Source organism: Centroberyx gerrardi, chromosome 11 (assembly GCF_048128805.1).
Source record: "Centroberyx gerrardi isolate f3 chromosome 11, fCenGer3.hap1.cur.20231027, whole genome shotgun sequence".
Taxonomy (NCBI): Eukaryota; Metazoa; Chordata; class Actinopteri; order Beryciformes; family Berycidae; genus Centroberyx; species Centroberyx gerrardi.
In genome coordinates, this window is record NC_136007.1 from 26,097,715 (window position 1) to 26,124,265 (window position 26,551).

Genomic DNA, 26,551 nt, shown 5'->3' on the forward strand with positions numbered 1-26,551 from the left:
TGCATTTTTTTGTGTTTCTTCCCACCAGATGCAACGTGGACAGCAAGGTATCGCGAGTGGCGTGGCTCAACCGCACCACCATTTTATTTGCAGGAAATGAGAAATGGTCCCTGGACCCCCGCGTGGTCCTAATGGAAAACACAGCAGTGACAGAGTACAGCATTAAGATCCAGAATGTGGACGTCCATGATGAGGGACCCTACGTCTGCTCCATCCTCACAAACAAGAAACCAAAATCCACAAAAGTGCATCTCATCGTTCAAGGTAAGATGCGGTTACCTCTCCGACCCGCTCATTGATTGTCTTTGTCTGCTGCAAAAAAATTGGTAAAGGTGTCAAACAAGATCTATGCTGCAACCACATTGTGTGTCAGAGTTTGTTTAGAGCTGTAATTTTCCAATTTTGGTGTTCATTTTGCAGGTGTAGCATGTTAAACTTATTGTGTTGACCAATGTCTGTGTTCAGTGAAATCAAATAAGAAATCATACCTTTTCTTTGGCAGGATGGTATAATAACATGGAATTCACCAAACATTAGACCTGGTGATGAAACTGGGATTCAATCTCGATTTAATTTGAGATTGCTGATAGATATTGATTTAGGACGCAGTACGCTGAGAAATATCCCGGCTCAGTTTCAGTGCAAAAGGCTTACTAAATCAACTGTCAGCACACAGACTTTTGTTATCTTTTATGATGAAATCAATTTCCTTCACGGTCAGTTTCCAAAAAACAATTAACACCACTGCCCCGAGTCTGCGTTCGAGGTCTAGATCATGGAGCCACACTAAATTGACATATAATTAAAAGTTAGATTAACTAGCTGTTAGAGATTCCTCATGTTGAATCATGCGTTTACAAAGGGAATATACTACAACAGACAAAGTAATGTAATCATATTGACTGCTCATTACTCCTGGAGTGGAAGTCCAACCAGATCGCATCACTTGAGATTTTGGTTTCAATTGAGACTGCAGAGGGTCATTTTGTTGCTGTTTTGAAAAAAAAAGAAGAAGAAAAAATCACGGTTTCAGAATCATTGTGTGGACTAGTCTGCACATCTTACAAAAAATAATTCACACACTTCACAAACATTGGATTGGGCAAATTAATGCTGTTGACTTTTTTGAAATCATGATTAACATTGAGGATTTGTCACACTGTACAGTTCATAATGATTAACTCATTAACTCACTATTGATGCTGAGAAGCAGACATTTTACACAGGCCACGATTTTAATCAAACAATAGGCAATGTCAAGCATATTATTGCATAGAAAAGGAAGCACGTTTCCAATTATGTTTTCCCACGGATTTGATCTGTCCTTTTCCCTGACCTTGTACAACCTTGCCATCTGGTTGCTGCAAGCTCATACTTCAAACTCAAAGGACCCACAAGAGCCACATAACTGGCAACGCTAGGCTTTGATACACTGAGAAAACACTGGTGGCACTCTGTATCGTTCACACCAAAGAAGCCCGGGGTGCACCTGCTCTAACAACCACCGTGCATGAGAGAGAAATAGTGTTCATCATTGGTGCGAGGACTCTCAAGTCTTGTCATGTCATATCTCAATATTTCACGTTGGGTTGAGGCATAAAACATCAGAATATCAACGATTTAGCACTTGTCCTCCATGAATTTAGCGGCACTGTATTCATCGCCACTTTGGCTGTTAACACAAAAGTAGAAAATGGATTAAGAGATGACGGATGTTTGGGCAGATATTGTTTAGGTGTCGTTTTTTTTTTTTTTTCTGCTATTGATGGGAAAGCCAGCTGTAAAATCTATTTCTCACCTCTCTGCTTGACGTTTTGGATTACAATCACCTTCAGATGAGGTTTCAGATTGGCTATGCTCTGGCAAGGAAAATGTTGATGTTTCCATTCAGAGAGATGTGAGAATGAGTTTTAACGTGGTGGAGAAGGAAGGAAGGAGGGAGGGATCGACGAAGGGAGGGAGGCGGAGTAAGAAAAAAATGAGAAATCGTTCTGTTCTAGTGCTTTTTGTACTATATTTGTGTGCGGCCCCTCTATATTACGGCTTGACTGTAATGCATAATGAAAGTCACCATGGCAGCAGCGGAGCAGACTTGGTAATATTTATGCAGGCAATCCTACCGGCTGTTTGGGTAGAGGGACAGTCGTGGCGTGAGATAGCATGGCCCAATATTTCTCCCACGTTGACAATAGTTATAGGCCCAGTAATGGTGCGATGCTTTCGTCTGATCGCACACACACCAACACCCAAATAAGCTGAGCATAGTTTTGCATCAATTTGTCGCCCTTTGTTCAACTTGATGAGAATCCTGTGTCTCGAGAACGCTCCTCTCCTCTCCTCTTCGTGGCGAGCGGTCACACTCGGACGCCCCGGAGTTCCGAATGAATGAATACAGCACATGCTTCCACCTTCATGGCAAAGAAAGATCAGGAAGTCCGTGGGGGATGTTAGTGGTGCCCGTCGTCCCCACAGGCGCTCCCCTCTCTGGCACCTCAGAAATGGAGATCGGTGTTGAACCTGTGCACAGGGAAGGACTCTGGAGGCTAACATCAATCAGCCCGGTGACCTTGTCAACCGGCACCCTCAGGAATATAGGGCAGCCGCTTCCATGGCGACTGCACAGAAGGAGTGGACCGACTGCGGTTAAGCCACAGCACAAGAAAGAATAATATCTCAGAGTGCTTTTGTAATGCATACCGGATGTTATACTCCGAGGAGTAGAGCTGGCAGAAAAAGGCAGCCAAGCAGGCTGAATCAACACGGAGCGGTAGTTAGACTATGATCCCAACTTTATAAGTTGGTTCTGTTTCTTTAATAAGCCGGCAGCCGCAGCGCTTAGCTCTCATCCTCTAGCCCTGAAAGACTCTGCAGCAGTGTCTTAGTCCTCACTATATCTGCCTTTATTGTGCTGGGAGAGTAGGAATTGCACTCCTACTGTCACAATGCATAGTTCTCCTTTACTTCTAAAGGCTAGCAGACATAAAGATATATAATTAATATCCCTGTTGGGGTATTGACTTCTGAAATTCTTCCAATAAATAATTCCAAATAGTAATTTTCATATTGTTGCACCATTGTTAAAATAGCTACAGTATAGAGTCCAGTCAGGAGGTTTCAAAATGCATTTCTTTTTTTTTCCGTCAGATTTTAAAGTATAAACATTCCTTTTGAATCTTCCTGGCTAGAAGGTGATTCTGAATTGCTGTTGGCTTGACAAGAGTGCAGAAATAAACCTTGTTACGATCATTGCTTGAAATAACTTGGAACAACAAACTGATTTCGGCTGTCATTTTATGCCCTACAAAAATAAAGGGCAGTAACTACATGAGAGCAAGACAAAGAGATACTGAGAAAAAGTACCTCATTATTCTCATCTTCATTATCTCCTGTCCTGACAAAAGCATTCTTGGTGCAGAGTGGATGATATATGTTGTTGACTAGCACCTACGGGTCTAGTTTTTGTTAAAGTGAAATCTAAACCCGAGTCATGACGTTTGTCCTTTGAAAAACACAAAAAACAGTTACTGCTGTTTACCTTTTGTAGGGCAGCCTGCAACAACTGACTGCGTCCCCCTCGCTTCACTGCGTGCCGGTGCGGACTCTTTGCACAGGAAGCACACACAGTACTCGCCCCATGCAGTCTGCTGTGTTGCTCTTCTGCACCCATTGGGCTGTAATGTTGTTTATGGACACAAACAGAATGGGCCACTGGAGGAGGACCCAGTATTTAGCCTTCAGTTGGAAATTTAACCCAACTTTGGCTTTTCCAGGTGAAACCACTTGAGACTATTCAACTATCCCTGTTCAGGGTGTTTCCCTGCCTTCTACCCAATGCATGCTGGGACAGGCTCCAGCCCTCCATGACCCTGAAAAGGATTATGCCAGTAGAGAACATAATGAATGAAAAAATGACAGACAGACCTGTTTTGCTTCATTTCCACATATATTGTACATTTTGAAGTTTTATATAATCTTAAATAATTAGTTCACAGTTAAAGCGACAGTAAGTAAGATTTTTACTGCCCCATAGCACAAAATGACCATAATATATCTGTGGAGGGTTGATAGGGCTGTTGGTCATTACCAGCGACTCAGTGATTACTTCACTAGGCTTTGATGTTTCTGTCCAAAGTCTCTTTCCAGCCGTCAATTGGTGGCTGGGCCATCGCAGCCAAGCCTCTAGGCATGCACACTTCAAAATGTTAAACTGGCAATATGTTAAACCCAAGGGCAGTGTATGGAGTTGTGCCTGCAGCCAAGCCCACAAATCATTTGTTTCAGGAGGCCCTCCTCCTGGGTTATTTGTCTAAGTCCAGAGAACTGCAGGCTGTATATAGACTCTACATTGTGAGGCAAATGCAAGAATATTGCTACGTAGTCTTCTAGAAGCAGCAGCAGCAGTGACTGGGAAAATTAACATGCCCCCAATTTCCTCCAAAATATTTGTGTCACTGTGGTGTTTGTGTGTGTAGGCATGAGTTGTTTTTTATTATTTTTTTGTTTTGTTTTGTTATTGTTCAGCCTCCCATATTCCTGCATCAGTTAAGCCTAAAATTGAGACTTACAATCTGCTAGCAGGGTGTGCAATTAACCTATGAAACCTATTTTAAGTAGATGTTGCTTCATAATTAAATATTGCTTCCAATCTGTAAACTTATTTGACCTACAATAACCCAATCCCCATAACAGATGGATTAATTAATTTACTAGTGACCAGACGACACGAGAGAATGAACCAAAGTGCAGGCTGTAACAGCAGTGTGCTGGCGGTACGTCTACAATTTTTTTTCTTTGTAAAGTGTCCATTTTGTTCATTGTGTCCCCCTTGTTTACGCTGACATCCTGACTTTCAGGGTTAGTTCAGGTTTTGTTTTGACTTTTTTTTTTTTTTTTTTACCCTAGGCCTTTGTATTATTCACCATTAGTGTCTCAATGCATTGGGAATACTCTGGGATCTCTTGCCCTTCTTGCAAACACAGATTGCCAGCTCCACTTAGTGGTTACCTTGTTAGTAATAATAAGTAATGCAAAAGGTCTTCCATGGTCAACAAAAAACACCCCTTTAAAAGTTTGTAGTAGTTTTGTATTAAAGTCAAATCAGTCAAATTTAGACTATAACTTAGAATTGTATAATTGTGCATGTTTCATTCCTAAATCAGATCCAGCATTTGAAAACCTAGCACCTATTCTTGTCACATAAGTAATAGCGCAAAATTATAAGACATTACATTTTAAAATGAGACTCGGTGACCTTAGCCCTTGGTTGACAAAATAACACTTTAACAGACTGGATCCTCTATATCTTATACAGTAGATATTAAATCATGAAATTAATGATTTCTTTAAAATAGATAAAGGTAAAGCATTTCAGAAATGAACTCTTCAACCTTTGCTTCCCAAGAAAACTAAGCTTCCGTAGGCGTTCATGCCCGCAAATGTAAGTTTGACTGATTCGACTCCTTTTTGCAGAAAATGATTAGGAATTTAAGATTGGGCGGTGGGTTGAGTTGTGGAAAAAAAAACACGGTGTGGCAGGTGTGGCTATGAATAACCCTGTTGGATACAACGCCAAGGCCGTGAGTGAAAAGTGAGAGGGAGATAATGATAGAGGATGGAGATTCTGAGAGACCAGGAGAAAGGCTTGCAGACCAGGGAACTGCAGCACATATCAATCTTGTATTAAATACATAAAGTATATTCTATAACCAGCAAAATAAGTGGGGACTTGGTTTAACACTGTACTTACTGAGCGCAGTGAAATTGTGCATTGCAGAGGTGCATTTAATTACAAAATTCCAGCGTATGGGGAAAGTGAAGTCATTATCTTCTGCAGCCTGTAACTATTCTAGCAGAGAAATTTGATCTGAGCTAGTCTGGTATCAACATTGAGTCGCTGTTAGAAACTGGATCATTAACTCAGCGGAAACAAATTAAATTTGTTGGGCGTAGTCATCAATATGGCTAATTTCTCTCACTCATTGTCGTAATACAGCAGAGGGTAAATGAACTTGTTTATCCTTTGCTTATTTAGCATAGCTGCTGCCCCTGCCTGACAAATTAAGCTTGCCATTTTAGTATGACTTGAGGGAGTTGGTAGCATTTCAATAATAATAATAATAATTATAATCATCATCATCACAACAATCGTAATAGTGAAGCATTTTTCAAAACCAAATAAGTGCTAATCAAAATAAAACAAACGAACACAATATATCCATTTGATAGATTGTGACAGAAACGTATTACAAAAATCCTGAACTTTTCATGGGAGAGTATTGCGAGATGCTTGCAACATTCAAGTGTGTATCACACCGTTTCTATATTCCATTAGAGATATATCACTTGGGTCGAACATCTTCACTCTTAGCGCCGCGGCTGCATAAGGGATCAGCAGCACTCAACCTTCAATATTAGCTGCTCTGGGGAAACACTGTCACACCTGGCAATTTGGATCTTTCCCCATCTCTCAATATCAATAAATGTAGACAGGTAAAATTACTTCTTGAAAAATACGGCCCTAGACACAGACTGTGATATTACCTGGGTGTACTTTGCAGCGTTTGTATGTGTTGTTGGAGGTGTGATTTCTAAACGGTTTATTCTTCAAAATGAAAGTACTGTAAGTTAGTGTGTGTGGCTTCTGGTCCCAAAAGCTGCCAATATGGGTGAGTAACCATTCATGAATTCTCATTAAAGTATGACAGCTAACAAGTGAATATGAATTTCAAAGTGAAAAAGCTTTTATTCAGTAGTGACAAATGCAGCATAAAGAGGAAAGAACATGGGACGCTGACCGATATCAGCTGTTAAAAGAAGGATGGGTAACTAAGTTAAACCGTCTCCAAGACCAGAAACCAGATTGGAATTGTTTGAGGAAATACTTTCTGGCCAGGAAATAAATGTATTCTTTGCAAAAAAAAAAATTCCCCAACACTTTCTCCAAAATGGAATTTTGGGTGGGTTGGAAGTTGAGGAGAGAGGTTCAGATTTGGCTTCATATAAGCAAAGGTTGGACAAGTACACGACATGCTCTCACCCGGATTTAACATCTCCAATTAAGTATCTCCAGAAGGCCTACTAAAACTCCTTTGGTCAGTACAGGTGCTCCAAAATCTGTTTGTGTAGACAACAAACCAAAATGGAGAGCTAGGATTGGGGCTGCTAGCCAGTGCCCATAATGGAGGAAAACTCTGACTTTCAAAGCTGCAGCCTTCGTAACAGTTTATCACTTTCTGGGCTTGATTTTCGGATAAAATAGCATGTGAGTGCAGTGCTGTTTATCCTGTCCTGGATGTCAGACTTTCCCACCAGCACATGAACGCAGCACAATAGTTAATGGCTAAAAACTGAAAATCATGACAGAAATCCCAGATCCAGATCACCACCAAATTCTACTGAGCAATCAACTCCATCAACTGATCTTTGGGCCAAGAGCTATCTGTCCACCAAATTCCAGCCAAATTCGTTCTTAACCTTTCAAGTTATCTTGCTAACAATCAAACAAACAGATGGATGAAAACAAGACCTCCTTCCAACTTCATACAAAACAGGGTAACAAACAAACAGTCTTGTAATATTCTACTGGCTCTGGCGGTGCTGTACACATCTCACCTTACATCACGGTCCTCAAAGATTCCCTTTTAAAGCTTTTGTAGTAACAGGAGTTGGAGAAGGGATAATATTGTGAGAGCTCCACAAAGAAGCCTCACATCTTCTTCTCAAACAATGAATTAAAAATGCCATTTAAGAAATGAATTACCTGCACAATATTTGGCTTGGCCGACAACGAGTAGATTAGCTGTGCCAGGGGATTGGCCCTACACCCAGTTCATTTCCGGATGAGTACACGATTTGCATGAAAAGGTTTGGTACAGAGGGGTGATGCAAACAATGTGTAAAACAGCTTTATAGCATACATTTACATGCCCATAAGGATTTTTTTTAAGTGTAAAATGGCCTTGCCTTAATGAATAAGTAATATATTAACTGACTCATTGACTCACTGTTTCACAAATGGCATAAATATTACAAGAACACCTAATGAAACCTAAGATAATGAATAAATCTGTATTCATGAATGTGCTATGTAGCTGTTATGAAGCTCTTGTTCAGGCATTCTGCAAGTCTTACTTAAAACTTAAAGGAAAAATCACATACAATATACTATATTTCCAGTTCCGCTACAGTGGAGTTTAATCAGATAAAACTTTGCAACAATCTAAAACATCAGTTGCAAACGTCTTGCCGCATTTGGTGTCAGTCCCCCAGAATAAAAGAGCACAGGCTTCTTTCTTGACACAATTTTACACCGACATTCAACAATCATACAGGGAGAAATCCATCATAGAAGAGGAAGAGATACCAATTTCTCCACCGACAGCAGCCACAATAGTACATAATGCAATGTAGCTACAAGACACGTTGTGTTTTGAGTAAGGGTGGACTCTTGCTTTTGTCGACTGGAATCTCTCGCTCTCCTGCTATTACTATCACTATCGCAGTCGCTATTGTCGGTGCTCCCCACCCTTACATGTAAAATCAACAGCTGAATACAATAAGTCCAAGCATATTCTCTGGGGGTTGCCAAAAGGCATTCTGGGAGATGTTGGAAAGCACTAACTGAAGTAGAAGTAGGCCAGGCGTTTCTTGCAGTGTGATCAACTCGCGAGACTCGTCTGGCTTGCGAGGCCGGGGCCCTCGCCTGGGGACAACCTCTGGGTTCCAGCGGCTCGGAGGGAAGAAGCGGTCTGGTCTTTGAAAGGCAGACTCGTTTCAAATGCTTTGTTAGGCTCTCACTCTTTTGATGCCATAGCTGTAGGGAGAAGTGTGTCATGTGGCTCGGCAGAGTCAACCACTACTTTGAGTCGAAATGCCATTGCAGGGCCGACTTTAAGAACCGGTGACAATGCACACAAGCCTCGGGGCCAGGCAAAGGCAGCGTCGCCCCATGCTGAGGCACATCAGGCAGGCATCTTTCGTGCCCATCTCTGCAAAACCGCACCACTCAGCATATTTGCCTTTGGCTGGCCCTGTGAGCTCCACCGCACTTCTTTTTCTAAGTGGCCATTTTGAAGCTAGTTTAACACTTACATGTCCCAGTTAGAGCAACAAAATAAAACAAATGCTGTTATTGCAGTGTCCTATTGAGGGAACGTGCTCAACATTTGCAGAATCCAAGTTGAGTTGAGGTGACGTGCAAAAGTGAACTAGCCACACAATATTTGTATATGGCACATACAGTATATTGGCACTGGAGTTATGGTTCTGGCAAACTGACCCTATGAGAGTCTCAATACCCTGACAGTTAATATTCATTAAACAGGTGGAACTGTTTATACAGTTGAATAGAGTGTCTCAAAGGAACATGCCAGCTGTGCCATGATTTAGATGGATCATAGTTGAAGAAGTTATCCTCAATTGAAGTGAAATGTACTAAATATTGGAGGCCCTTAATTTACTTTGCAGCCAAGGATGCCAGTAATTATAATAATCTTTGTTCTAACAAACAAAAAAAAAAGAAAGTTAATCACATTTTGGATTTCTTTTTTTAATGCTAAAAAAGATAAATGCTTTAGTTTTATTCTCATAGCCATTTTTTTCATATAATACTGGTACTCCTAGAGTTTAAACCTAGACTTTTTTGATAAGACTTAATAGATGGCTTCCATTGCAAGCTAACATGAAGTAAGCAGTGAATTGAGACTTTGTTAATCCGTTTAGCCTTTCCCAGCAGTACTGGCAGACATTGCCAACATGAGCCCGGACCGTGGGGAGCCTCTGCGTGGCCGATGCTTCACACATTTCCACTGGTGGGGAGCCCTTTGATTCATATGGCCATTTCAGGGCATCCGTTCAGGGGAAACATTGACAACATATGCCATCTCTTGAACAAAATGCCACAAGCATTGTGATGTGTTAGAGGGCAAGAGTAATTCGATTCAATTATAAAATAACCCTAAACGGACTACAGGATTATCCTCTTTAGTTTCGTCAAGTGTAATGATGTGGCTCTGTGTTTCTCTGATTAGGGCCCAAGCCATCTCTGCCATAAGGAGAAGAAAAGAGAAAGCATTGGTCCTTTCAATTCAATGCACACTGGTCTAATAAGCTTCAGGGCTCATTATAGAGTAGAGAGAAGCTTCTCCCCTTCTCGCAAAATGCAAGTAATGAGGCATTTGAAATATTCCACAACATTAGGATAACTGAAATTGGAGAGTAAGCCCTATAAGCTTTGCTTGTGTAACACATTAAAAAGTGCTCGTACTTTCCCGAGGCTGGTGGGGATTTCACTTTCAATTTCTCAGCTACTGAGCTCCATGGCTATTTGGCCTGGTTTGCTTTCTGTTCCCCGTTTTATACATTGGCAGTGTTCTCATGACGAACACATGCAGGGATATTAAACTAGCTCCCCTGGCTTTCATCCAGATATAACCTTTCATGTTCAATATTCCACAACATTTTATTTACTATGAATTGCTTGCAAAGTTTTGTGACTTTTTTTTTTATATTTTGGTGCTGTGCACCCTGCAGTATGGGCTTCCTTGGTTATGCAAACATCCCAATGGCTTCATCTGATTTCACTGAGATGTTTTAGTTTGCTCAATCACCATCAAAACTGGACAATGATACATTCATCTGATGGATAGTCATTCTGTTTTAGTCTTAAAAGTAAGCCTTGTTTGAGCTGATGTGGCTCATTGCTAAGGAGATTATCTCCTGTTTTTGAGGCGTGAAGCAGCTTAGCCGTACACCCCTCTGGACAGGAAGCTGGTCCATCGCAGGGGCTCATCCCACATCTATCTTTTAAACCCTAACTGCCAAGCAGAGAAGCATTGGCTCCCTTTTTTTTAATTCTACGGTATGACTCAGCCATTGATTGAACCCCGAGTGTCCCAGTATTAGGGCAGACACTAGCCGCTAGGTCACTGATCTGGTTTTGGTCTTCATCAGCCAATGAGAAGTCATCTGTTCAGATTTATCATAGGCCAGGCCCAAGTTGGCAAGGCTAATGCATGTATAACGATTTTATTTTTTCTAGTAGTCATACACAAGTGAGGAATGGGTTTTAAACTGCAATTTCCTTTACAGATTACAGCTTTTGGATCACACTTTAGTAATAGTCTGCTACTGTATATCCTTCTAGGCTATGAAGCATTCTGCATAAGACTGCATAAGACTTACCTAGCCTTCATCAAAAACTTGGTGTTTATTTCTCATCTACTTTCTTACATTCCCTAAACAAATATGTAACTTAAGTAGATTATTACATTTCTGGTTGCCTTTCAGCTGGTCTTTACTGAAAGAGTCTTGCATTTTGTGAAAACATTTGATTCTGTTGAGTGTCAGATTCCTCACTGTTTACGTCTAACTTCACCCCTGCTAGGTAGTCCAGTAAACAGTTCTCACACACAGATGTTAAAAATAAGACATTACTCATTTCTACTGGACTGCAGCTTATGATCGAGAAAACAAAAGAATAATTAAGACACATTTTACAACGATTATTTTCTTAAGAAGCAGCACGAGTCTGGAATATCAACCTCCCAAACACCAATGGTGTCCATACCATATCCTCAAATAAACAGCAACAGTACATCACACAGAAAATCATATTAGACGTAAAATCATGTGGTGTCAAACATGCTGGAACTTGTTTTACCTTCCTGTGAAGACAGTGACGCACATAGTGCAGCAACAGAGGGAGGCAGAACATGTGCTCAGGATTGACGGGTAAAATCTAATATATATATATCTAATATAGTGAATATCACTGTTTAAACCCAAATACAATATCACTGGTCATAAATTAAATGCTCCACACATAAATACATACATACAAAGGCAGGTAGTTGCTAACCCCTAGTTGTTACTACCCAGTTCTTTGCAAGATTATAATTTTGCAACCATCTCTTTCACTAAATAGGAGTTTTGACCAAATACCGCGTTATGGCAACACATGTGGTAGTGTCAGGGAGACATTCATGGGCTGACTCCTGCCAACCATCTACCAGCTTCCAGCTCAACAAAATGGAGATGGTCTAAGTGTTCCAGCTCTTCAGGCACTACAACAAGGCCTCCAAAAACACTTTTGGAGAATAATGTTCAATGGTGGATCCATTGTGGCGTGCATCTTCTTTCCAAAATGTAAGATTATATGGCCAGACTGAATACATGACCACTGAAAAGATTGGTAGAGCATTTTAACGGAAGGCTTCGATTCATTTAAAGATTTTTTTTTGGCATTTCGACTGTATTGGATAGGTCACAGTAGAGAGAGAGACAGGAAGCGGATGGAAATGAGAAGGAGGGTGATGACACGCAGCGAAGGCCCCGGGCTGGGTGTGAACCCAGGATGTCACAGTTGCACGGTAGGCACCGTAGCCAGCTGAGCCACCGGGACACCCTTGCTCTGATTAAAAAAGGACTTAATGATTACCTCCTACGAATAATGAGTCATGATGAATCATAACTAGCATGTCCTGATCAACAACCTTCCTGGCTTCTGCAATGGTGGGAATGACCTTCTCACTCCAGTCAGAACGGAAGAGTTACTCCTCGTCTTCCATTGTCGACTGAGAACTCATCTTTTTATGAAGTGCCTTGTGTCACCTGAACAATATCAACTCTTTACTGACTCTAATTGCTCTCTAAAAAATCTTTTCTAACTCACTCCTTAGCTCTTATTCTATTCCTTTTCCTAGCACATTCTTAAATGTTCATTGTATAATCAGGGATATTGGAACGGGACTAAGGCCCTGACGGTTGCATTTGCACCAATTTTGGGCTGCTTGTAATATTGGTGATCTGTACAATTGTACTCATTGTATATCTACGGTTTCATTCATTCTACAGTAAGTCTTGCTGGATGAGAGTGCCGGCTAAACACCTAGAATTTAAACATAATATCAGATGATTAACCCCATTCTGTTGTTCAGGCCCTTCAACTGTACGTGGCATGCCAAGAAAAAAGCTTCTTTTACGGTTTGAAAAGTGTGTTCTTTCATTATTGCAGGGTCGGATTAAATATAAAATAATTTACAGGCCTTTATGAGACGCAGTAAGAGCACGCTTTTTTGTGTGACCTGAAGATGTCCCTGGTAGGGGAATAAGTTGGACACCTTGCTTACAGCTCGGGAACACATCAATAATCTTGGTCTTTTCTCGGAGCATAAACAACACTGGTCTTACCACCTCTGTGACCTGTGAGTGACATCCTGCTCCTGCGAGATTACGAGTAAATCTTTTTTGGTAGCCTTTCCACTGCTGTACCCAGACGTACAGCGGGCGGACAACATAACGGACACACCGGCAAGAGAGGCGAGAAAGGCGTCTGACTGAATCCTGGTGTTTGTGGAACGGTTCCTGAATTTGTTTAGCAGAGTCTGTGGGTGGTGCATTATCATCTTGAAATATGGGAACATAATGAGGGAGCAGTGTTTGCACCCTGTGGTGCATCTTGTCCTGTGAAATGCCCTTATATTTCTTGGCCGTTATATGGCCATGCAGAGTAACCTTTGGGCCTATTGACTTCCACGAGGTGGCTGCCCATACAATTACAGGTCCTCCACCATGTTGAACAGTTGGCAACATTGTGGATTGAAGATGTCCTTTGACCTTCTCAACATGTAAACCTGCCCAGATGTAGGACGTCTCAGACCATATTAGTCCAGGTTTTGTGCTCTTTGCATCAGGTTATGTGTCTTTGTGCATTGGTCTTGGATAAAGTACAGTTTTTTCAACTGTGAAGGTCTTGATGTACAGTTTACAGTTTTTGTTGACTGTCACAGAAGTGCTGATTTAATTCTGTGGTCATTTTTGAAGTCATAGTTATAGCAACTATCCTGTTAAGTATCCACCTATCCCTGTTGGTGTACTTCAACTTATAACCAACCTCTTTGTCATGATTTTCAAAACATTTCCCCATGCCACATTAAATAATTTTGCAGTTTTTTACGATCGCAATGTCTTGAATTTGGGCACCAACTACAGTATATGGTGTCTTTGGATCTCTGTTTGCTGTAACCAGGTTCCCACAAACATCAGCACACACAACATTTTGTGGCACCCACTTTAAAACACTTTGCTGTAATTGGCTACTAGGTCAGCCCATGTAAAATTCCGAGCACGTGTCCATCAACTGGATCATCCATGCAGTTGGCAGATGCACATTTCAAGGTTGTGGTTAAGATATAAACTAAAGGTTTGCCCAAAATTAAATAGCTCAAGTGTTTTCTCCTGCATCATGCCTCAACCTGCCTCAGGAAACATAATGGAGAATTTATCTAAACTGTCCAGCAAGATGCTAGTCTGTCAGTGTCCCCAGAATGCATTACATTTTAATTTGGCACAGGCCATAGAATCTGCTGTGTGAAAAGATGAAGCCGCAGGCAAGAAAAAGAAAACTGACAGGGATGCAGAGTGGAAGAGATTGATGGACAAGGGAAGGGAGAGAATAAACATCAGAGAAGCCTTTGAGAAAATGTAAGAAAATGTTATCTAGATAATGGTTACATTGCTTCTTTCAATTTCCAAAGTGCACACTCATGCAACACTGTCAATCACTTCATTTGCGGGCTGATCAAGTGTCCGCAAGCATGGTGAGAATATAAACAAAGCTGTGCGAGATTTGAACCATGCAGCCTTCTCCAAATAATATCAACTTGATAATGCTTTTACTAGTCACTTGATACTACTCATGATTAGTAATTAGGGTCTAGATCTGCAAAAGCACCACACTGCATTGTCTTTCAGTGCAACCAGGCACATATCAGTTGAGATAAACATACTGGCACAGCCTGCTAGAGACTGACATGGTCTGCTGTGCTATATGCATTTCCCATCAAATCTGTTAGTTATTCCTCCAGTTATATAACATCAGTTGTGCTTGTTCCTCAGTCTCACGCTTCATAAAAGCTTTCAACACTTTTTGGGATTTAAATAATGTTTACTCAAGGAGAACATCAGCATTTCTGTTATAATGAAACAACATTGGCAAGTTATCTTTGACCACCTGGCATGCTTCTTGTTTGGCTAAGGCCTAAAAACAATAACAAGTCTTAGGAACATCTACCACGCAGCTCCTGGATTTTTCCTCCAAGTAAAGAGGCAAGTATGACAGTCTACAATTTTTATAATGTGAGTATATCGCTGAACAGAAATTGCTCATTTCAATCAGCTCCTGTGAGCAAATGAGTAAGTCAATCATACTTAGTTGGAATAGGTTTAGTATATATTAAGGATGTCTTGAAAGTCTGGGTTTAATTATAATCAGAACAAATAACAGGGTAGTTAGTAGGGGTGTAACGGTACACAGAAGTCACGGTTCGGTTCACACCACGGTTTGAACATCACGGTTCGGTACGAGTTCGGTACAACGGGAAAAAACCCCAAATGCATAAGGCTAGGTTTGTTTTCATTTATTTTGAACAGACAGTAGTGCAAGTTACAGTGTGTTCCACCTAGTGTCGTATAGTCCCCCCTGAGGTAGTTGGTACAGCCTGTAGTGTATTAAGCAGTAAAATATAAAATGTAAACAGTGAACATACACTCTCGCATAGGTCATATTTTTATGTAGGGCTGATAAAAAACAAAAGGCAATAGGTCACAATCGGCTACAAAACTGAAAAGCATCTCTTATGTTATGAAAATACTACAAAATAAATAATAATAAGGAGTGCTTCGGTAATGTTTTTGGCCCTGTCTGCTTTCGCATCTAGAGGCTGCTTAAAAGCAGCGGGGATAAGTAGTTGGACTCCTGTTTTGCCTAGCTCCGGTCATTGGCACATCTGGTTGATGCCGTCGAATATGCGTTAGCATGTTCGATGTGTTTCCACACACATACCCTACAACTGTCGAACAATGCCGACACACCGTCCTCGTCCGATCCACCACTCGCTCTCCATTGCTGTCGTAGTTCACTGGGAACCCAAAATTTTCCCACACAGCTGATTTGAAAGAAGCAGGCGGGTCTTCTAGCTCCTGTGTCTCATTTGCACTCGCCATAGTGTGACTGACTCAGTAGTAGCTTGAGCTAAGCTCGTAACATCCGTACCGTGACGGTTCGAGACGAATACACGTACCTTTACACCCCTAGTAGTTAGAGGACTGCAGAATTAAAAATTTGAGCCCGCAACACATTTTTACTTTGCTTCCCACTTTTAATAACGTTTCAATCTTGGGATCTTCAGGTGATACAAAGCATGTACACCGGTCAACACAGGGTCAACACATCATGATTCACACATTCAGTCACAGTCATGTCAATACAGAGACATTCAGAAATATCTTTTAAATATCTTAAGGTGATGTTGAACTGGTGGTATTTTGGGTTTGTGTAGCTTCCTGGCCATGATATAACCCCAAAATCCCGAAAGAAAAAAAAAAAGTGAGTGACTCATTTTTTATATATTGGCAGAATCTTCTTTGTCAAAGTCCTGTCTCTCACTTTTTTTGGTGAACGCATTATTTTCTTCATTCCATCGGCATAAGTTTCCTCCGACCAGATTTCGGTGTTACACTTGTTCAAACTGAAAGGTTTAATAAACATAAAGAAAGCGATTCACTTAAACACAATTCAGCAACAGGACAAGTTTTTTTTATATATATTGTCAGAATCTGCTTTGTTGGCATTCATTTATGTGCTAAAAGTGTGATTTTCAGACCTGCTCCTCCCTACAATGGCAGTGAGTGAAGAGAGAAAAAAAAACACAATTCTCCAATCCCCTCACTGAGCCCCGGAGCAAAAGATAACAGAGAATCGCCGATTTTGGGGTTATATCACGGCCAGGAGGCTACACAACCCAAGGTACCACCAAAGTTCAACATCACTTTAAATATCATAGGCCTCAAAGTTCAAAAATATAGACATAAATTCAATCCCCAATAAGTAGTACGGTGTCTCAGAAACAGTTCTCTCATAATTCTTTAATAAGTAGTTAAGTCAGTCAGGAGAAACATCAAACTTCGGACCAGTCGCTGCCAAAGAGCCCAGGTAGTGCATCCAATATACCTCCTTTTTCAGCAGCAGGTTATGAATGTCACTCCCGCGCTGTGGGAGCTGGACATGCTCTATACCAATATAGCGTAGTGTAAATACTTTATGTCGGGTTTTCTTGAAATGTAGAGCAACAGGACTGCGTTCGTCCCCATTCCTTGTATGTTCTGCAATGCATATCTTAAGAGCCTGTGAAGTTTTGCCAACATAGACCTTGAGCATGTATACCACATTGCTAGTGGTATACATTGCTTTTTTATTCCAATGATTGAAGGATGTGCATACAAATCTACTCCTCTAGTTAGAGGACTGCCACATCCACACGCCCACAAAACCTCTAAGCCCATATAACTCCCAGCATCAATAACCCCAATCAACTCTGCACCTTTCTTTTTCTCCGGTTCTGAATCCATGACCTTGGCCACTGAGCCACTGAGCCACTGAGCGCTGTGCTTTTTGTTCTGCGGCCCGACGTTATCTCGAGCAGATGCGAAGATTTCTTGCTCGACAGGCACATCGGGGAGAGAAAGAAAAACAACCCAGACACACCATGGCCGTGAGCCGTAATTCTGAGGTTTGAGACAATGTGGAAATGTTTGATTTAAAAGCGGCCGTGCTTCAAAGGCCGTTTGAGAAGTTTAAATTAAATTGCGCCATCCGCAGCGAGCTTCATCGTGATGAAGACATCGATCCAATGACACCGACAGTTATGACCTACTGTAGATGGAGCCAGTTTTGTGTTAGCATTGTCGTGATTGCCTAAAGCCTAATTTGGCATGCGCATTCAAAAGAGGTCCCACCACTGATAATGGCATCAGTTTACTTACAGTTTACAGACACTCTCAGTTACTCTTGTATCTGCTGTGCTTAGCTGTGGTGTGGCTAGTTGTACACAATGTTCAATGTGCTTCCTAACTTATGATTTATCAGTGGAGGGGAAGCTGATTTGTATTGTGTTGTGTTCCCTTTTTCGGTTTCACTTGGTTGGAACTTGGTATTTTTTTCTGCATTACACTGCTGCCAAATATTTTGTCGGAGAATAAAGTGCTATCATTGACAGCGTGCAGCAACAGGGATGGAGATTCATTACACTTTAAAACACACACACACACACACACGCACAGAGGCACATGAGCACTGTACATCTATGCAGGTGCGAGATGGATTCAAGCGAGAGCGTTCAAAACCTGTGAGTGTCTGCCAGCACATTATGAATAGATAAACGAGTGAATTAAATTGCAGATAAATTAATAGCAGTGTTGATTTCAAATGTAATATGGTTGATCTGTTCTACGTCTTCACATTCAAGTTCCCGTTCCGAAAGTTATTTTCAACATCGATTCTGCCGGCGCACACATTGACTGGCCACAAAAGAGTTTTTTCAAATAGGAATGTGAGCTCTGAATGCCGCGTGTGGAGGAAGACGGAGAAAGAATATGTGCTACCGAAGGCCTCTCCTTCTACGGAGATGCTGCCTGCGCCTCGCGGCCTGCGTTTCAATGTGCCTCTGCAAAATATGTGTCCTTGTTCTGGTCAATTAAAATTGGTGAGGGTTGTGTGTGAGAAAGTAAGCTGCAGATCTCCATCACAGGCAGTATGGGTGAGTGGGTTACAAGGTTTCAGATTTGAATGCTGTAGGACATTGAAAAAGCATTATTTAAAAAAAGGATTTCACAACAGGTTAACATTGCTACTTGTCACTAGTCAACTCATGAGGAAAATGAATACATACTATACTTATGTTGTTATCATGTTGTGTTTCTGTTCATAAATTCTAAGCCTTTCACAGTCTTTTTTCCACAAAGTTTTCCACGAAGAGGAACACCGACGAGTAAACATAAGGAATTAAAGAAGCGGGCGTCGCAGCCGGTTTGTGTGCAGCGGTTCTCTCATGCTGATCACAGGATGATATATTTCCGCAGCGCATCATGCTCTGCCATTTGGTTTCACTTCAATGCCGCTGTCATTACGTTGGACTGAAGCCTGGAACATAAGATGCAATGGGTCCCCCGATGAAAAGCTGCCTTTGAACTGAGAAAGCTTGGCAGTTTGAAGGCAGGTGTCACCGCTTTTGCCTTCCACCAACCAGTGGGGGAACTAACCTAGTTTATTTCCACCTCTCCAAAGCGTCGGCGGGCCCCCGAGTGCTCGCTCATACTTCTCCGGCTCCGAGTGTTTGGATATCTTCCTTGTTCCTTCTCTCGGAGTTAGGTGCTCTTCTGAATTAACAATAACCACTGACAGGAACACTGAATGTTGCCGAGATATCTGTCACGGACGTCTGATGCGCCGAGATGAGATGGCACATTTGAAAACTTACTGACAGCGATCCCTTTGAAGTTGTAGTTGCATAGTAATTTGTTATGAAAGAGGAGTTAGCATCTATTATAGATTTGGCAAATGTTGGTGTAGGAGCGGAGGCTTTGATGTGGGAAGATGTCAATGGTTCAAACTCACCCCAAGAACAATCCGGAGAGCAACTTTCTTTGTTGCTTTTAGACTCGTTTCATATCCCCGTCTCGCTCAAATCAAGTTTGAGGTGAAATTGAAAGATTTCTGATGGGTTTGACGCACCACTGATCACCGCCCCCTCCGAACATGCACACCGACATCCCGTTTCCTCAATTCCCCTCACAGGAAAAAAACACAATTCGCTCACTTGCTTTGCTCAAACTCCATTAGGCAATGCTAAAAATAAAAGATTTATAGAACGCCGCTTTCTGTTTTTAATACAGTGGGTGTTTCCTGTGTGCCATAAAAAGCCACTTGACGCCGCGCTTTACGGCGCACATTCCGAGCCGTGCCTCCTAGCTATCCTGAAGTCGCTGTAAAGCACGGTCTCCCGTGGCTTTTTAGGTGGAGGTAGAACAATTATCGCAGGAATATGAGGAAGAACAGAAGTTTGTTACTTTGCAAGTTATTGGTGTCAATGGCATGGTTTGGAATCTGTACATCATGGCTTAGTGTTCTCATTTTGTTCTTGCCTCTCATTTGACACACATCATGAAAGCCAAGAAAAGGCAACACTTAGTTTTTTTATAATCCCATCAAACCTCAGTCCATTAAAAAAATCATAAAATATCATAAAAGATTAGGGTTATATTGGTTCTATCAGTACCACTATAGTCTTTGTCTCACTCTCTCACACACACATACACAGAGTAATGAATAAATAATAAAGTAAGCTAATGTTAGCTAGATAACTTTTTCTTGGGGGGAAAAAAAAACAGAGATAACTGTTTTTTTCACTCCCAGGAGAAATGCAGGATGTTGTTGCTCAGTCTACTCTGAGAGCTTTTGTTTTGAAATGTATTAACCCCACCCACCCGCCCAGCAGTTCCTTGTTGATGTCTTTTCTCATACTCAAGAAGAAAAATTGGAGCAAGAAAGTCCCCCGCACAGTGCACTATTGCATTGTCGGACTGCAGATTGGCCATAAATTTATAATTCCTATTCTGACAGGAAAATGGAACGACTCAAGCTACTCCGCCAGCATGCTGCTGTGCCCTGCAGTTAGCAAAACACCGTTGCACTTCTGACCTGTCTGCGCTCCTCTCGCTCTGAATGAAGCAAATTTAATAACAGAATGAGGGCGAACCTCAGGAAAATGTTATTAAAAAGAAAAATAATCACATCACCGGACCCCCCCCCCCCCCCCCGCTGTTAAATCAACACCCAAAGAAAGTATCCGCTTCCTCTTTGGGCAGCCTCTTGATTCCATTTTCTAATTAATTACTGGCTGCGACACCTTGGCTGTGGCGAAATGAAGAGTGACGCGTCCCCGGGCCCCCAGTCACATCTCGAGCCGGCCCCTGTGGCAGGGGAGCTGTGTTTTTAATCACCTGGCCACTGGCATTATCAAGCTGGAGGACCCGTCACCTGCTCTGCACACAGATGCTTGTTCATTCATCTCTGCCGGAGGTCAAAATGGCTGAGAAAGTCTTGTCTGCTGCTTCCGCTCTTCCCCACTCCCTATTTAGTGCCTGTTAAAGGTGCTATGTGTTGCATTTTAGCATCGATAAATCATTACCACATTCATTTTGAGACATAAGTGTAATTACCGTAAACGCACAAGACCACCCGCCGACAAGATTGGGCGCCTTTACTAGCCTCTACGCTGCGGTTTACATTGTGTGCCATTGTGTGGGGTCGGATTTGGTGGGAAATCTGCTGGATTGTGTTATGGCACAAAGGGAAAATGCTTTTCTGTATAAAACAGGAACAGTTTTACTTTATTCCAGTTCCAGAAGAATAACAAAGTACATGTATTTATCTATTAATTATCTCTATCTTCAGAAACTTTGCACTTTTACTTACTTTTTAACTGTTACTGTCACTTTTTATAGGAAATATCATTTTTTTTACTCCACTACACTCATCTCTGGTTCTTACTCCTGAGGCAAAAGTCTTTATTTTTTTGGGCCAACATTTGGAGCCTGCACTAGTTCATACTATTCCGCTTTTTTTGCAGAAGAAGTTATGCTTTGTGTTGATATTATAGGGTCAGACTGATATATCGCTTTGCCAACATATCGAGTTGATATTGGCCTGTTATTAAAACCTGGATATTGGCCAGTCACTTTGGTCCACCCGTGATATGATGGAGGTTTGTCCCTGACCACAGCTGGTCAATATGTTTTTATTGTTATTTTGACTTGAGATGGCTGACCAGAGGAGTCATTCCAGTGTGGCGTGGGAGGATTTTACTCAAGAGCTTTAGAGGTGTCAGTTTGTAAAACCTGCAGTGAAACCTGCCTCACCCTGCCTTCAGGAGCAGCTAACCCACATACAAGAATTTCATCAGTCTGGGTTTCACTAGAGAGTGTTAGTGTCCCATGATGGTCTGAATGCTGTTTCAGACGCCTTTTCACTCTCACAAGATTATTTTGAGGCAGATTTATCCTTCTGAAAATGGTCAATTATAAAGATGTTGCATATTGGCACAAAATACTGGCTATTGGCAGTTTCAATCCGTAATTGATAATATAAAAAAACAGGTCACATGATGCATTCTTTGTTTCCGACAACACCAGACACTGTTCAGCTGATGATGATATACAGCATGTTGTTTACATGGTAAAAATAGATGTAGGTTACATAAACCAACAATAGATACATGCATGCTTGGTGAATGTACCACTGGTTTAGGTTTCTATGTATAGAGGAGCCAATTGGTTGCCTCTGCAGGCTCAAACCCCGCCTCATCTTTGTTCTGATTGGCTGGCCCACAAAAAAGAAGCTGCTTTGATAAATGATAATTAGCCAGTTTAGGTTCATACATATCTTGTCAATACGTTTTCTAAGCAAACTGATCATAGCCCATTGAGTCTGCAGGTAATAACATGATCTAACTCATTGGAAGAAAGAATGGAAAACATAAGTACTGCTCCCTAATACGATACAATATAATACCAAATATTGTCCTGAAGGAAATACAGATTCCACAGCTCAGCACAGGAAGCATGTAGTGTGCAGAACCCACGACATCAAACATAACAGCGACACATTCACAAGTTTGCAGCATTCACAGTTACCAGTGCAATCAATCTAGTGCAGATGGAAAAATCCAGTGCATAAAATGAAAAGAGCGCACAACGTGCTTAGCAGCAAGCAGCATATAAAACATTTATGAGTGGAGAAACACTTGCAGTATTGTTAACAGGTCATTGTATGTTCCTGGAGAGGTCAGAGGATCCAGAGCATATGCTGCAGGTCATGCATGACAATAAGCAGCATGGTGAAAAGCATCCCTGGGTTTACATGCTCACAACTATTTATCAATTTAAACAAAGTATAGAATCTTGCATAATGAAAATTCTGTACAATAGTGAATTGCATACGAAAGCACTGACTAATACACCATGATCACAGCTAACAGCCCAGTCTATTTATGTACATGTGTACATGTATGCATATATTTATGTGTTCAGTATATGAATTCTATTCCTCAAACCACTTGTCTCTCTCTTGAGCAGGTTTAAAGGTCATCCTAATGAGATAGTCAGCCAACATTAAGGGAGATAATGTTAGATGGCTCACGATAATTAAATCCAGCATTGATTTTCAAGATTTTTTTTTAAATGTTCAGTGTAATTGTCCTTCTTCTAATACAATTCATTTTGTGATCGGTTCTGTTTGTGTAATCAAGTTTTGTCTCATGAATGGGTGTGTGTGTGTGTGTGTGTGTGTGTGTGTGTGAAAAGAAATTGTATAGTATTTGTATAGTGGTATACTAGTGCATTATTCATAATTGCCACTACATATTTATTCATTTGGTTTTTGCCTAATAAAGTATGCAGTACATGATACTGATATGGGTAGCACATGAAAAGTGTATGAAGGTGGTATAAGGCTTCATTTGTTTTCATGAATGAGTCATGTAGCTGTTATGATGCTGGTAATGAATGGGTTATGAAGTAGGTTTCACATCAAGGGTTACTGAAAGTTTTTGGGTGGCATTTAGAAAACTAGGCTGCACGCTGTGTCCTAAATGAACCAATCGAGCTGGCTTTAGGAATGCATACTAATTGAATCAGTAAATTCAAAGGTCAATGGGATGCAGAGTAGCATATCACTCCAGCTCTGATCCCCTGGCACAGGCCACACATTATGACCACATTATTCATTACCTTTTATTTATGTGGAATATGTGCGAAAAAAGCAGCCTTTTTACGATTCCCACTCTAATACTGAATCCAATTCAATTTCATGAGCTTGGATGCATTACTGTGAATACAAGATTTCAAAGGAGATACATTAGTAAAATGCTGTCTTAATTAGGACCAATTAAATGAGAGTTAAATACAGTTTTAAGCTCAATATTTAATACTGTAATTTAACATTATAATCGCAGAGATGTCTGACAAACGTGAGAGCGACTGTTGAATAATGGCTTGGTAGTCCAGTCATTGGACCAAGACAATTATGAATCAATTATGAATACAATTATGAATAAGATTATCATTTATTAAGTACAGGCAGAGTAACAGAGTAAAGTTGCAGAGTACCCAATGATGTTGGTACTCTATGCATTGATCTTCTCTTTGCCATTCAGAATTGAAATTCCCAAAATAGCATTAGACTAACAAATGCAACGTTCAGCACTAGTTTCTGCACAATACCAGCCTGGCCAGTGTGCACTGACAGCAAATCATTATGGAGCTTTTGTACAAAACAGTGGAGACCAAGTATGAATCATCAAAATCTGTATGATTGCCTTCCTTTTTCTGGCCTCCAGCCTTTTTTTAAATTTGATTTTTTACAATAGAATCAGGTATAGAATTTAAGTTTTATGTGGCCAGGCCTTCTGGGCTGGTAGCCTGAATTTTCTCCAAACCCAACTATAATGTTCCTAGTCCAGATTTCTTACTGGCCTACAGCTATGTGCTGCTTCCATATAATGACCCCCTCTGTTTCCCAGGCCCAAGTCTCAAAATAAGATCAATGTGTTTTATAGGGAACAAACAATGTGAGCTATATAGCCTACCCCTGATAGTAAACCTACAGTAAAAATGATAATGAGAAGACAGCTGAAAATCTGTCTTGCCTGTTGCACTAATGATCTTAAAGTTCAAGTTGCCAGGAGTGAGTTAAATTAGAGCGAAGGAGGCTAACTACTGACTCTTGATTTGCACCCTCAGTCTCACATGGCACACTTAACCAAGCACACACACAAACACAAACACAAACACACACACACACACACACACACACACACACACACACACACACACATAGATCTAGCTGGTCCAGCCAGAAACATGAAATCATGTCTTACTCCAAATCAGGCTGATGCTTGTCTAATGAGCAGTGTGGCAAAGATACATCATGAAAAAAATCAATCATGTATAACACCACAGCGAGCCAGAGGATTGTCAAATTTGTCAGCTCATTTCATGCTAATTGAGTCCCCGACTCGGGGTTATTTTTAACCTCATCACTGTACTTACCACGTGGAATAGCAAGCGCCTTACTCACGTGTCATTAATTAAATCAAAAACATCAATCATGATTTCCTTTCCCCCTCAGTACCTGCGAGGATCACTAACATATCGAAGGATGTCACGGTGAACGAGGGCAGCAACGTCAATCTCATGTGCCTGGCAATTGGCCGACCCGAGGCTAACATCATATGGAAGCATCACTCGCCAAGAGGTAAGCAAGCGGCTGTTTAGACATACTTCTTTTTGTTATGGCTGCACTAAGATTTGTATGTAAAACTACACCTGTCCTATCAGACTAAATGGTCTGCAACAGTTAAGAGCGTCCCATCCCCATTAATTGAGACGCCCTATTTGCCCAGATGAGAATCCACTCCAGAAGTGACAAATCAAAACTTAAGAGCAAAGTACAAACAGTACTAAACAGCAGTGAGCAGAGAAAGCTGGACTCACCAACTTTGCCATCCTTTGGTATAAAGAATCACAGGCCGACCGGGACTATGACGCCACCTTACATTATTTCTGGTTATTGAAATTAAGATTTTTTTAAACAGGTCCCTGTTGCTGCCATCTGGAGCCCACCAACGTACAAAGTTTCTGTGTGCAGCTTAAATTCATGAGGTGTTGGGTGGGAAGTTACAGAGAAAAGGTTCCCTAGTGTTAGTACTCTACCAAATCATGAAGTATTGATAAAAAGTATTTTCTTTGGCGTGTTGTTACATTATGTGTCTAAATCCATCGCCTCAGCTCTATAACCTGGATACAGTCGATTTTAAATTGTTTTCATAATTCTTTTTTGCAATTGTCAGAGGTATTTCAGAAACAAACAAAGCTGCAACAGCATTACCTCAATCTAAAGTTGACTGAACCGGCTCTCCCACGCACGCGGCCTCCGATGTCCACATTCCCACACGCTGCACACCTCCGACACCCACTTCACATGAGCGGCCGCCCACGTGAAGAGCAGCTGTTTACCTCCAGCGGGATGTGAATCCGTAGCGTTTGTCTCCGCATAGCCGCGGCCGGGCTTACGATGAATAACGGCGGGGCTTTCATCTATCGGGTGAGGCCTTGTTTTCTTTTCGACGCCGAGGATTTGCGGGGTCGAAGCCGCGCAACCTGTGGCCTGACTGGAGCCCGAGCTCCAATCAGCCGTGATTTGGCTGGAGGCCACGGTCGGTTCGGTAGGGTTTGTTGTGCTGGCACCATACAGCCTGAAGGAGGGCCAAGTAGCTGCGTGTGCCTCGACGTGTGCGTGCGCGCGTGCGTGTCCTGTGTTCTAATTGTGTCGGCGCCGCGCTTCCCACTGAGCATTCAGCAGCGTGAGTCATGCGCTGCCTCTCTATAGGATCAGATGTTCAGCCTCCAACATGACATGAATGCTTACAGCCCAGCTGTTCCTCCCTCCCTCCCCATTATCTACACAGAGCCAGCAGACTCGGCTCCTCGCGGCCCAGCGGCTCTCCGCCGCCGCAGCCGTCAACAGGATTTCTATTCCCCCCGATTTACCGGTTCCCCAATATTTATTCTGAATATCATGATCTCCCTGCAGACTGTTCATCTGAAGTGCGCGTTGTAATCACATTCAAAAAGGATAACTTGAATGAAAGCCATTCAC

The 26,551-nt window shown here is 41.6% G+C and overlaps 1 protein-coding gene across 3 annotated transcripts in view; it reads left to right on the forward strand.

Annotated features, from left to right (window-relative positions):
- opcml (opioid binding protein/cell adhesion molecule-like) overlaps nt 1-26,551 on the forward strand; it is a 239,642-nt gene that overhangs the window by 164,506 nt on the left and 48,585 nt on the right. For all 3 annotated transcript variants that reach the window (XM_071924507.2, XM_078286429.1, XM_071924505.2), the window contains 2 exons: nt 29-264; nt 25,022-25,147. In XM_071924507.2, the coding sequence (XP_071780608.1) occupies nt 29-264; nt 25,022-25,147 (362 nt within the window). The remainder of the gene's footprint in view (nt 1-28; nt 265-25,021; nt 25,148-26,551) is intronic.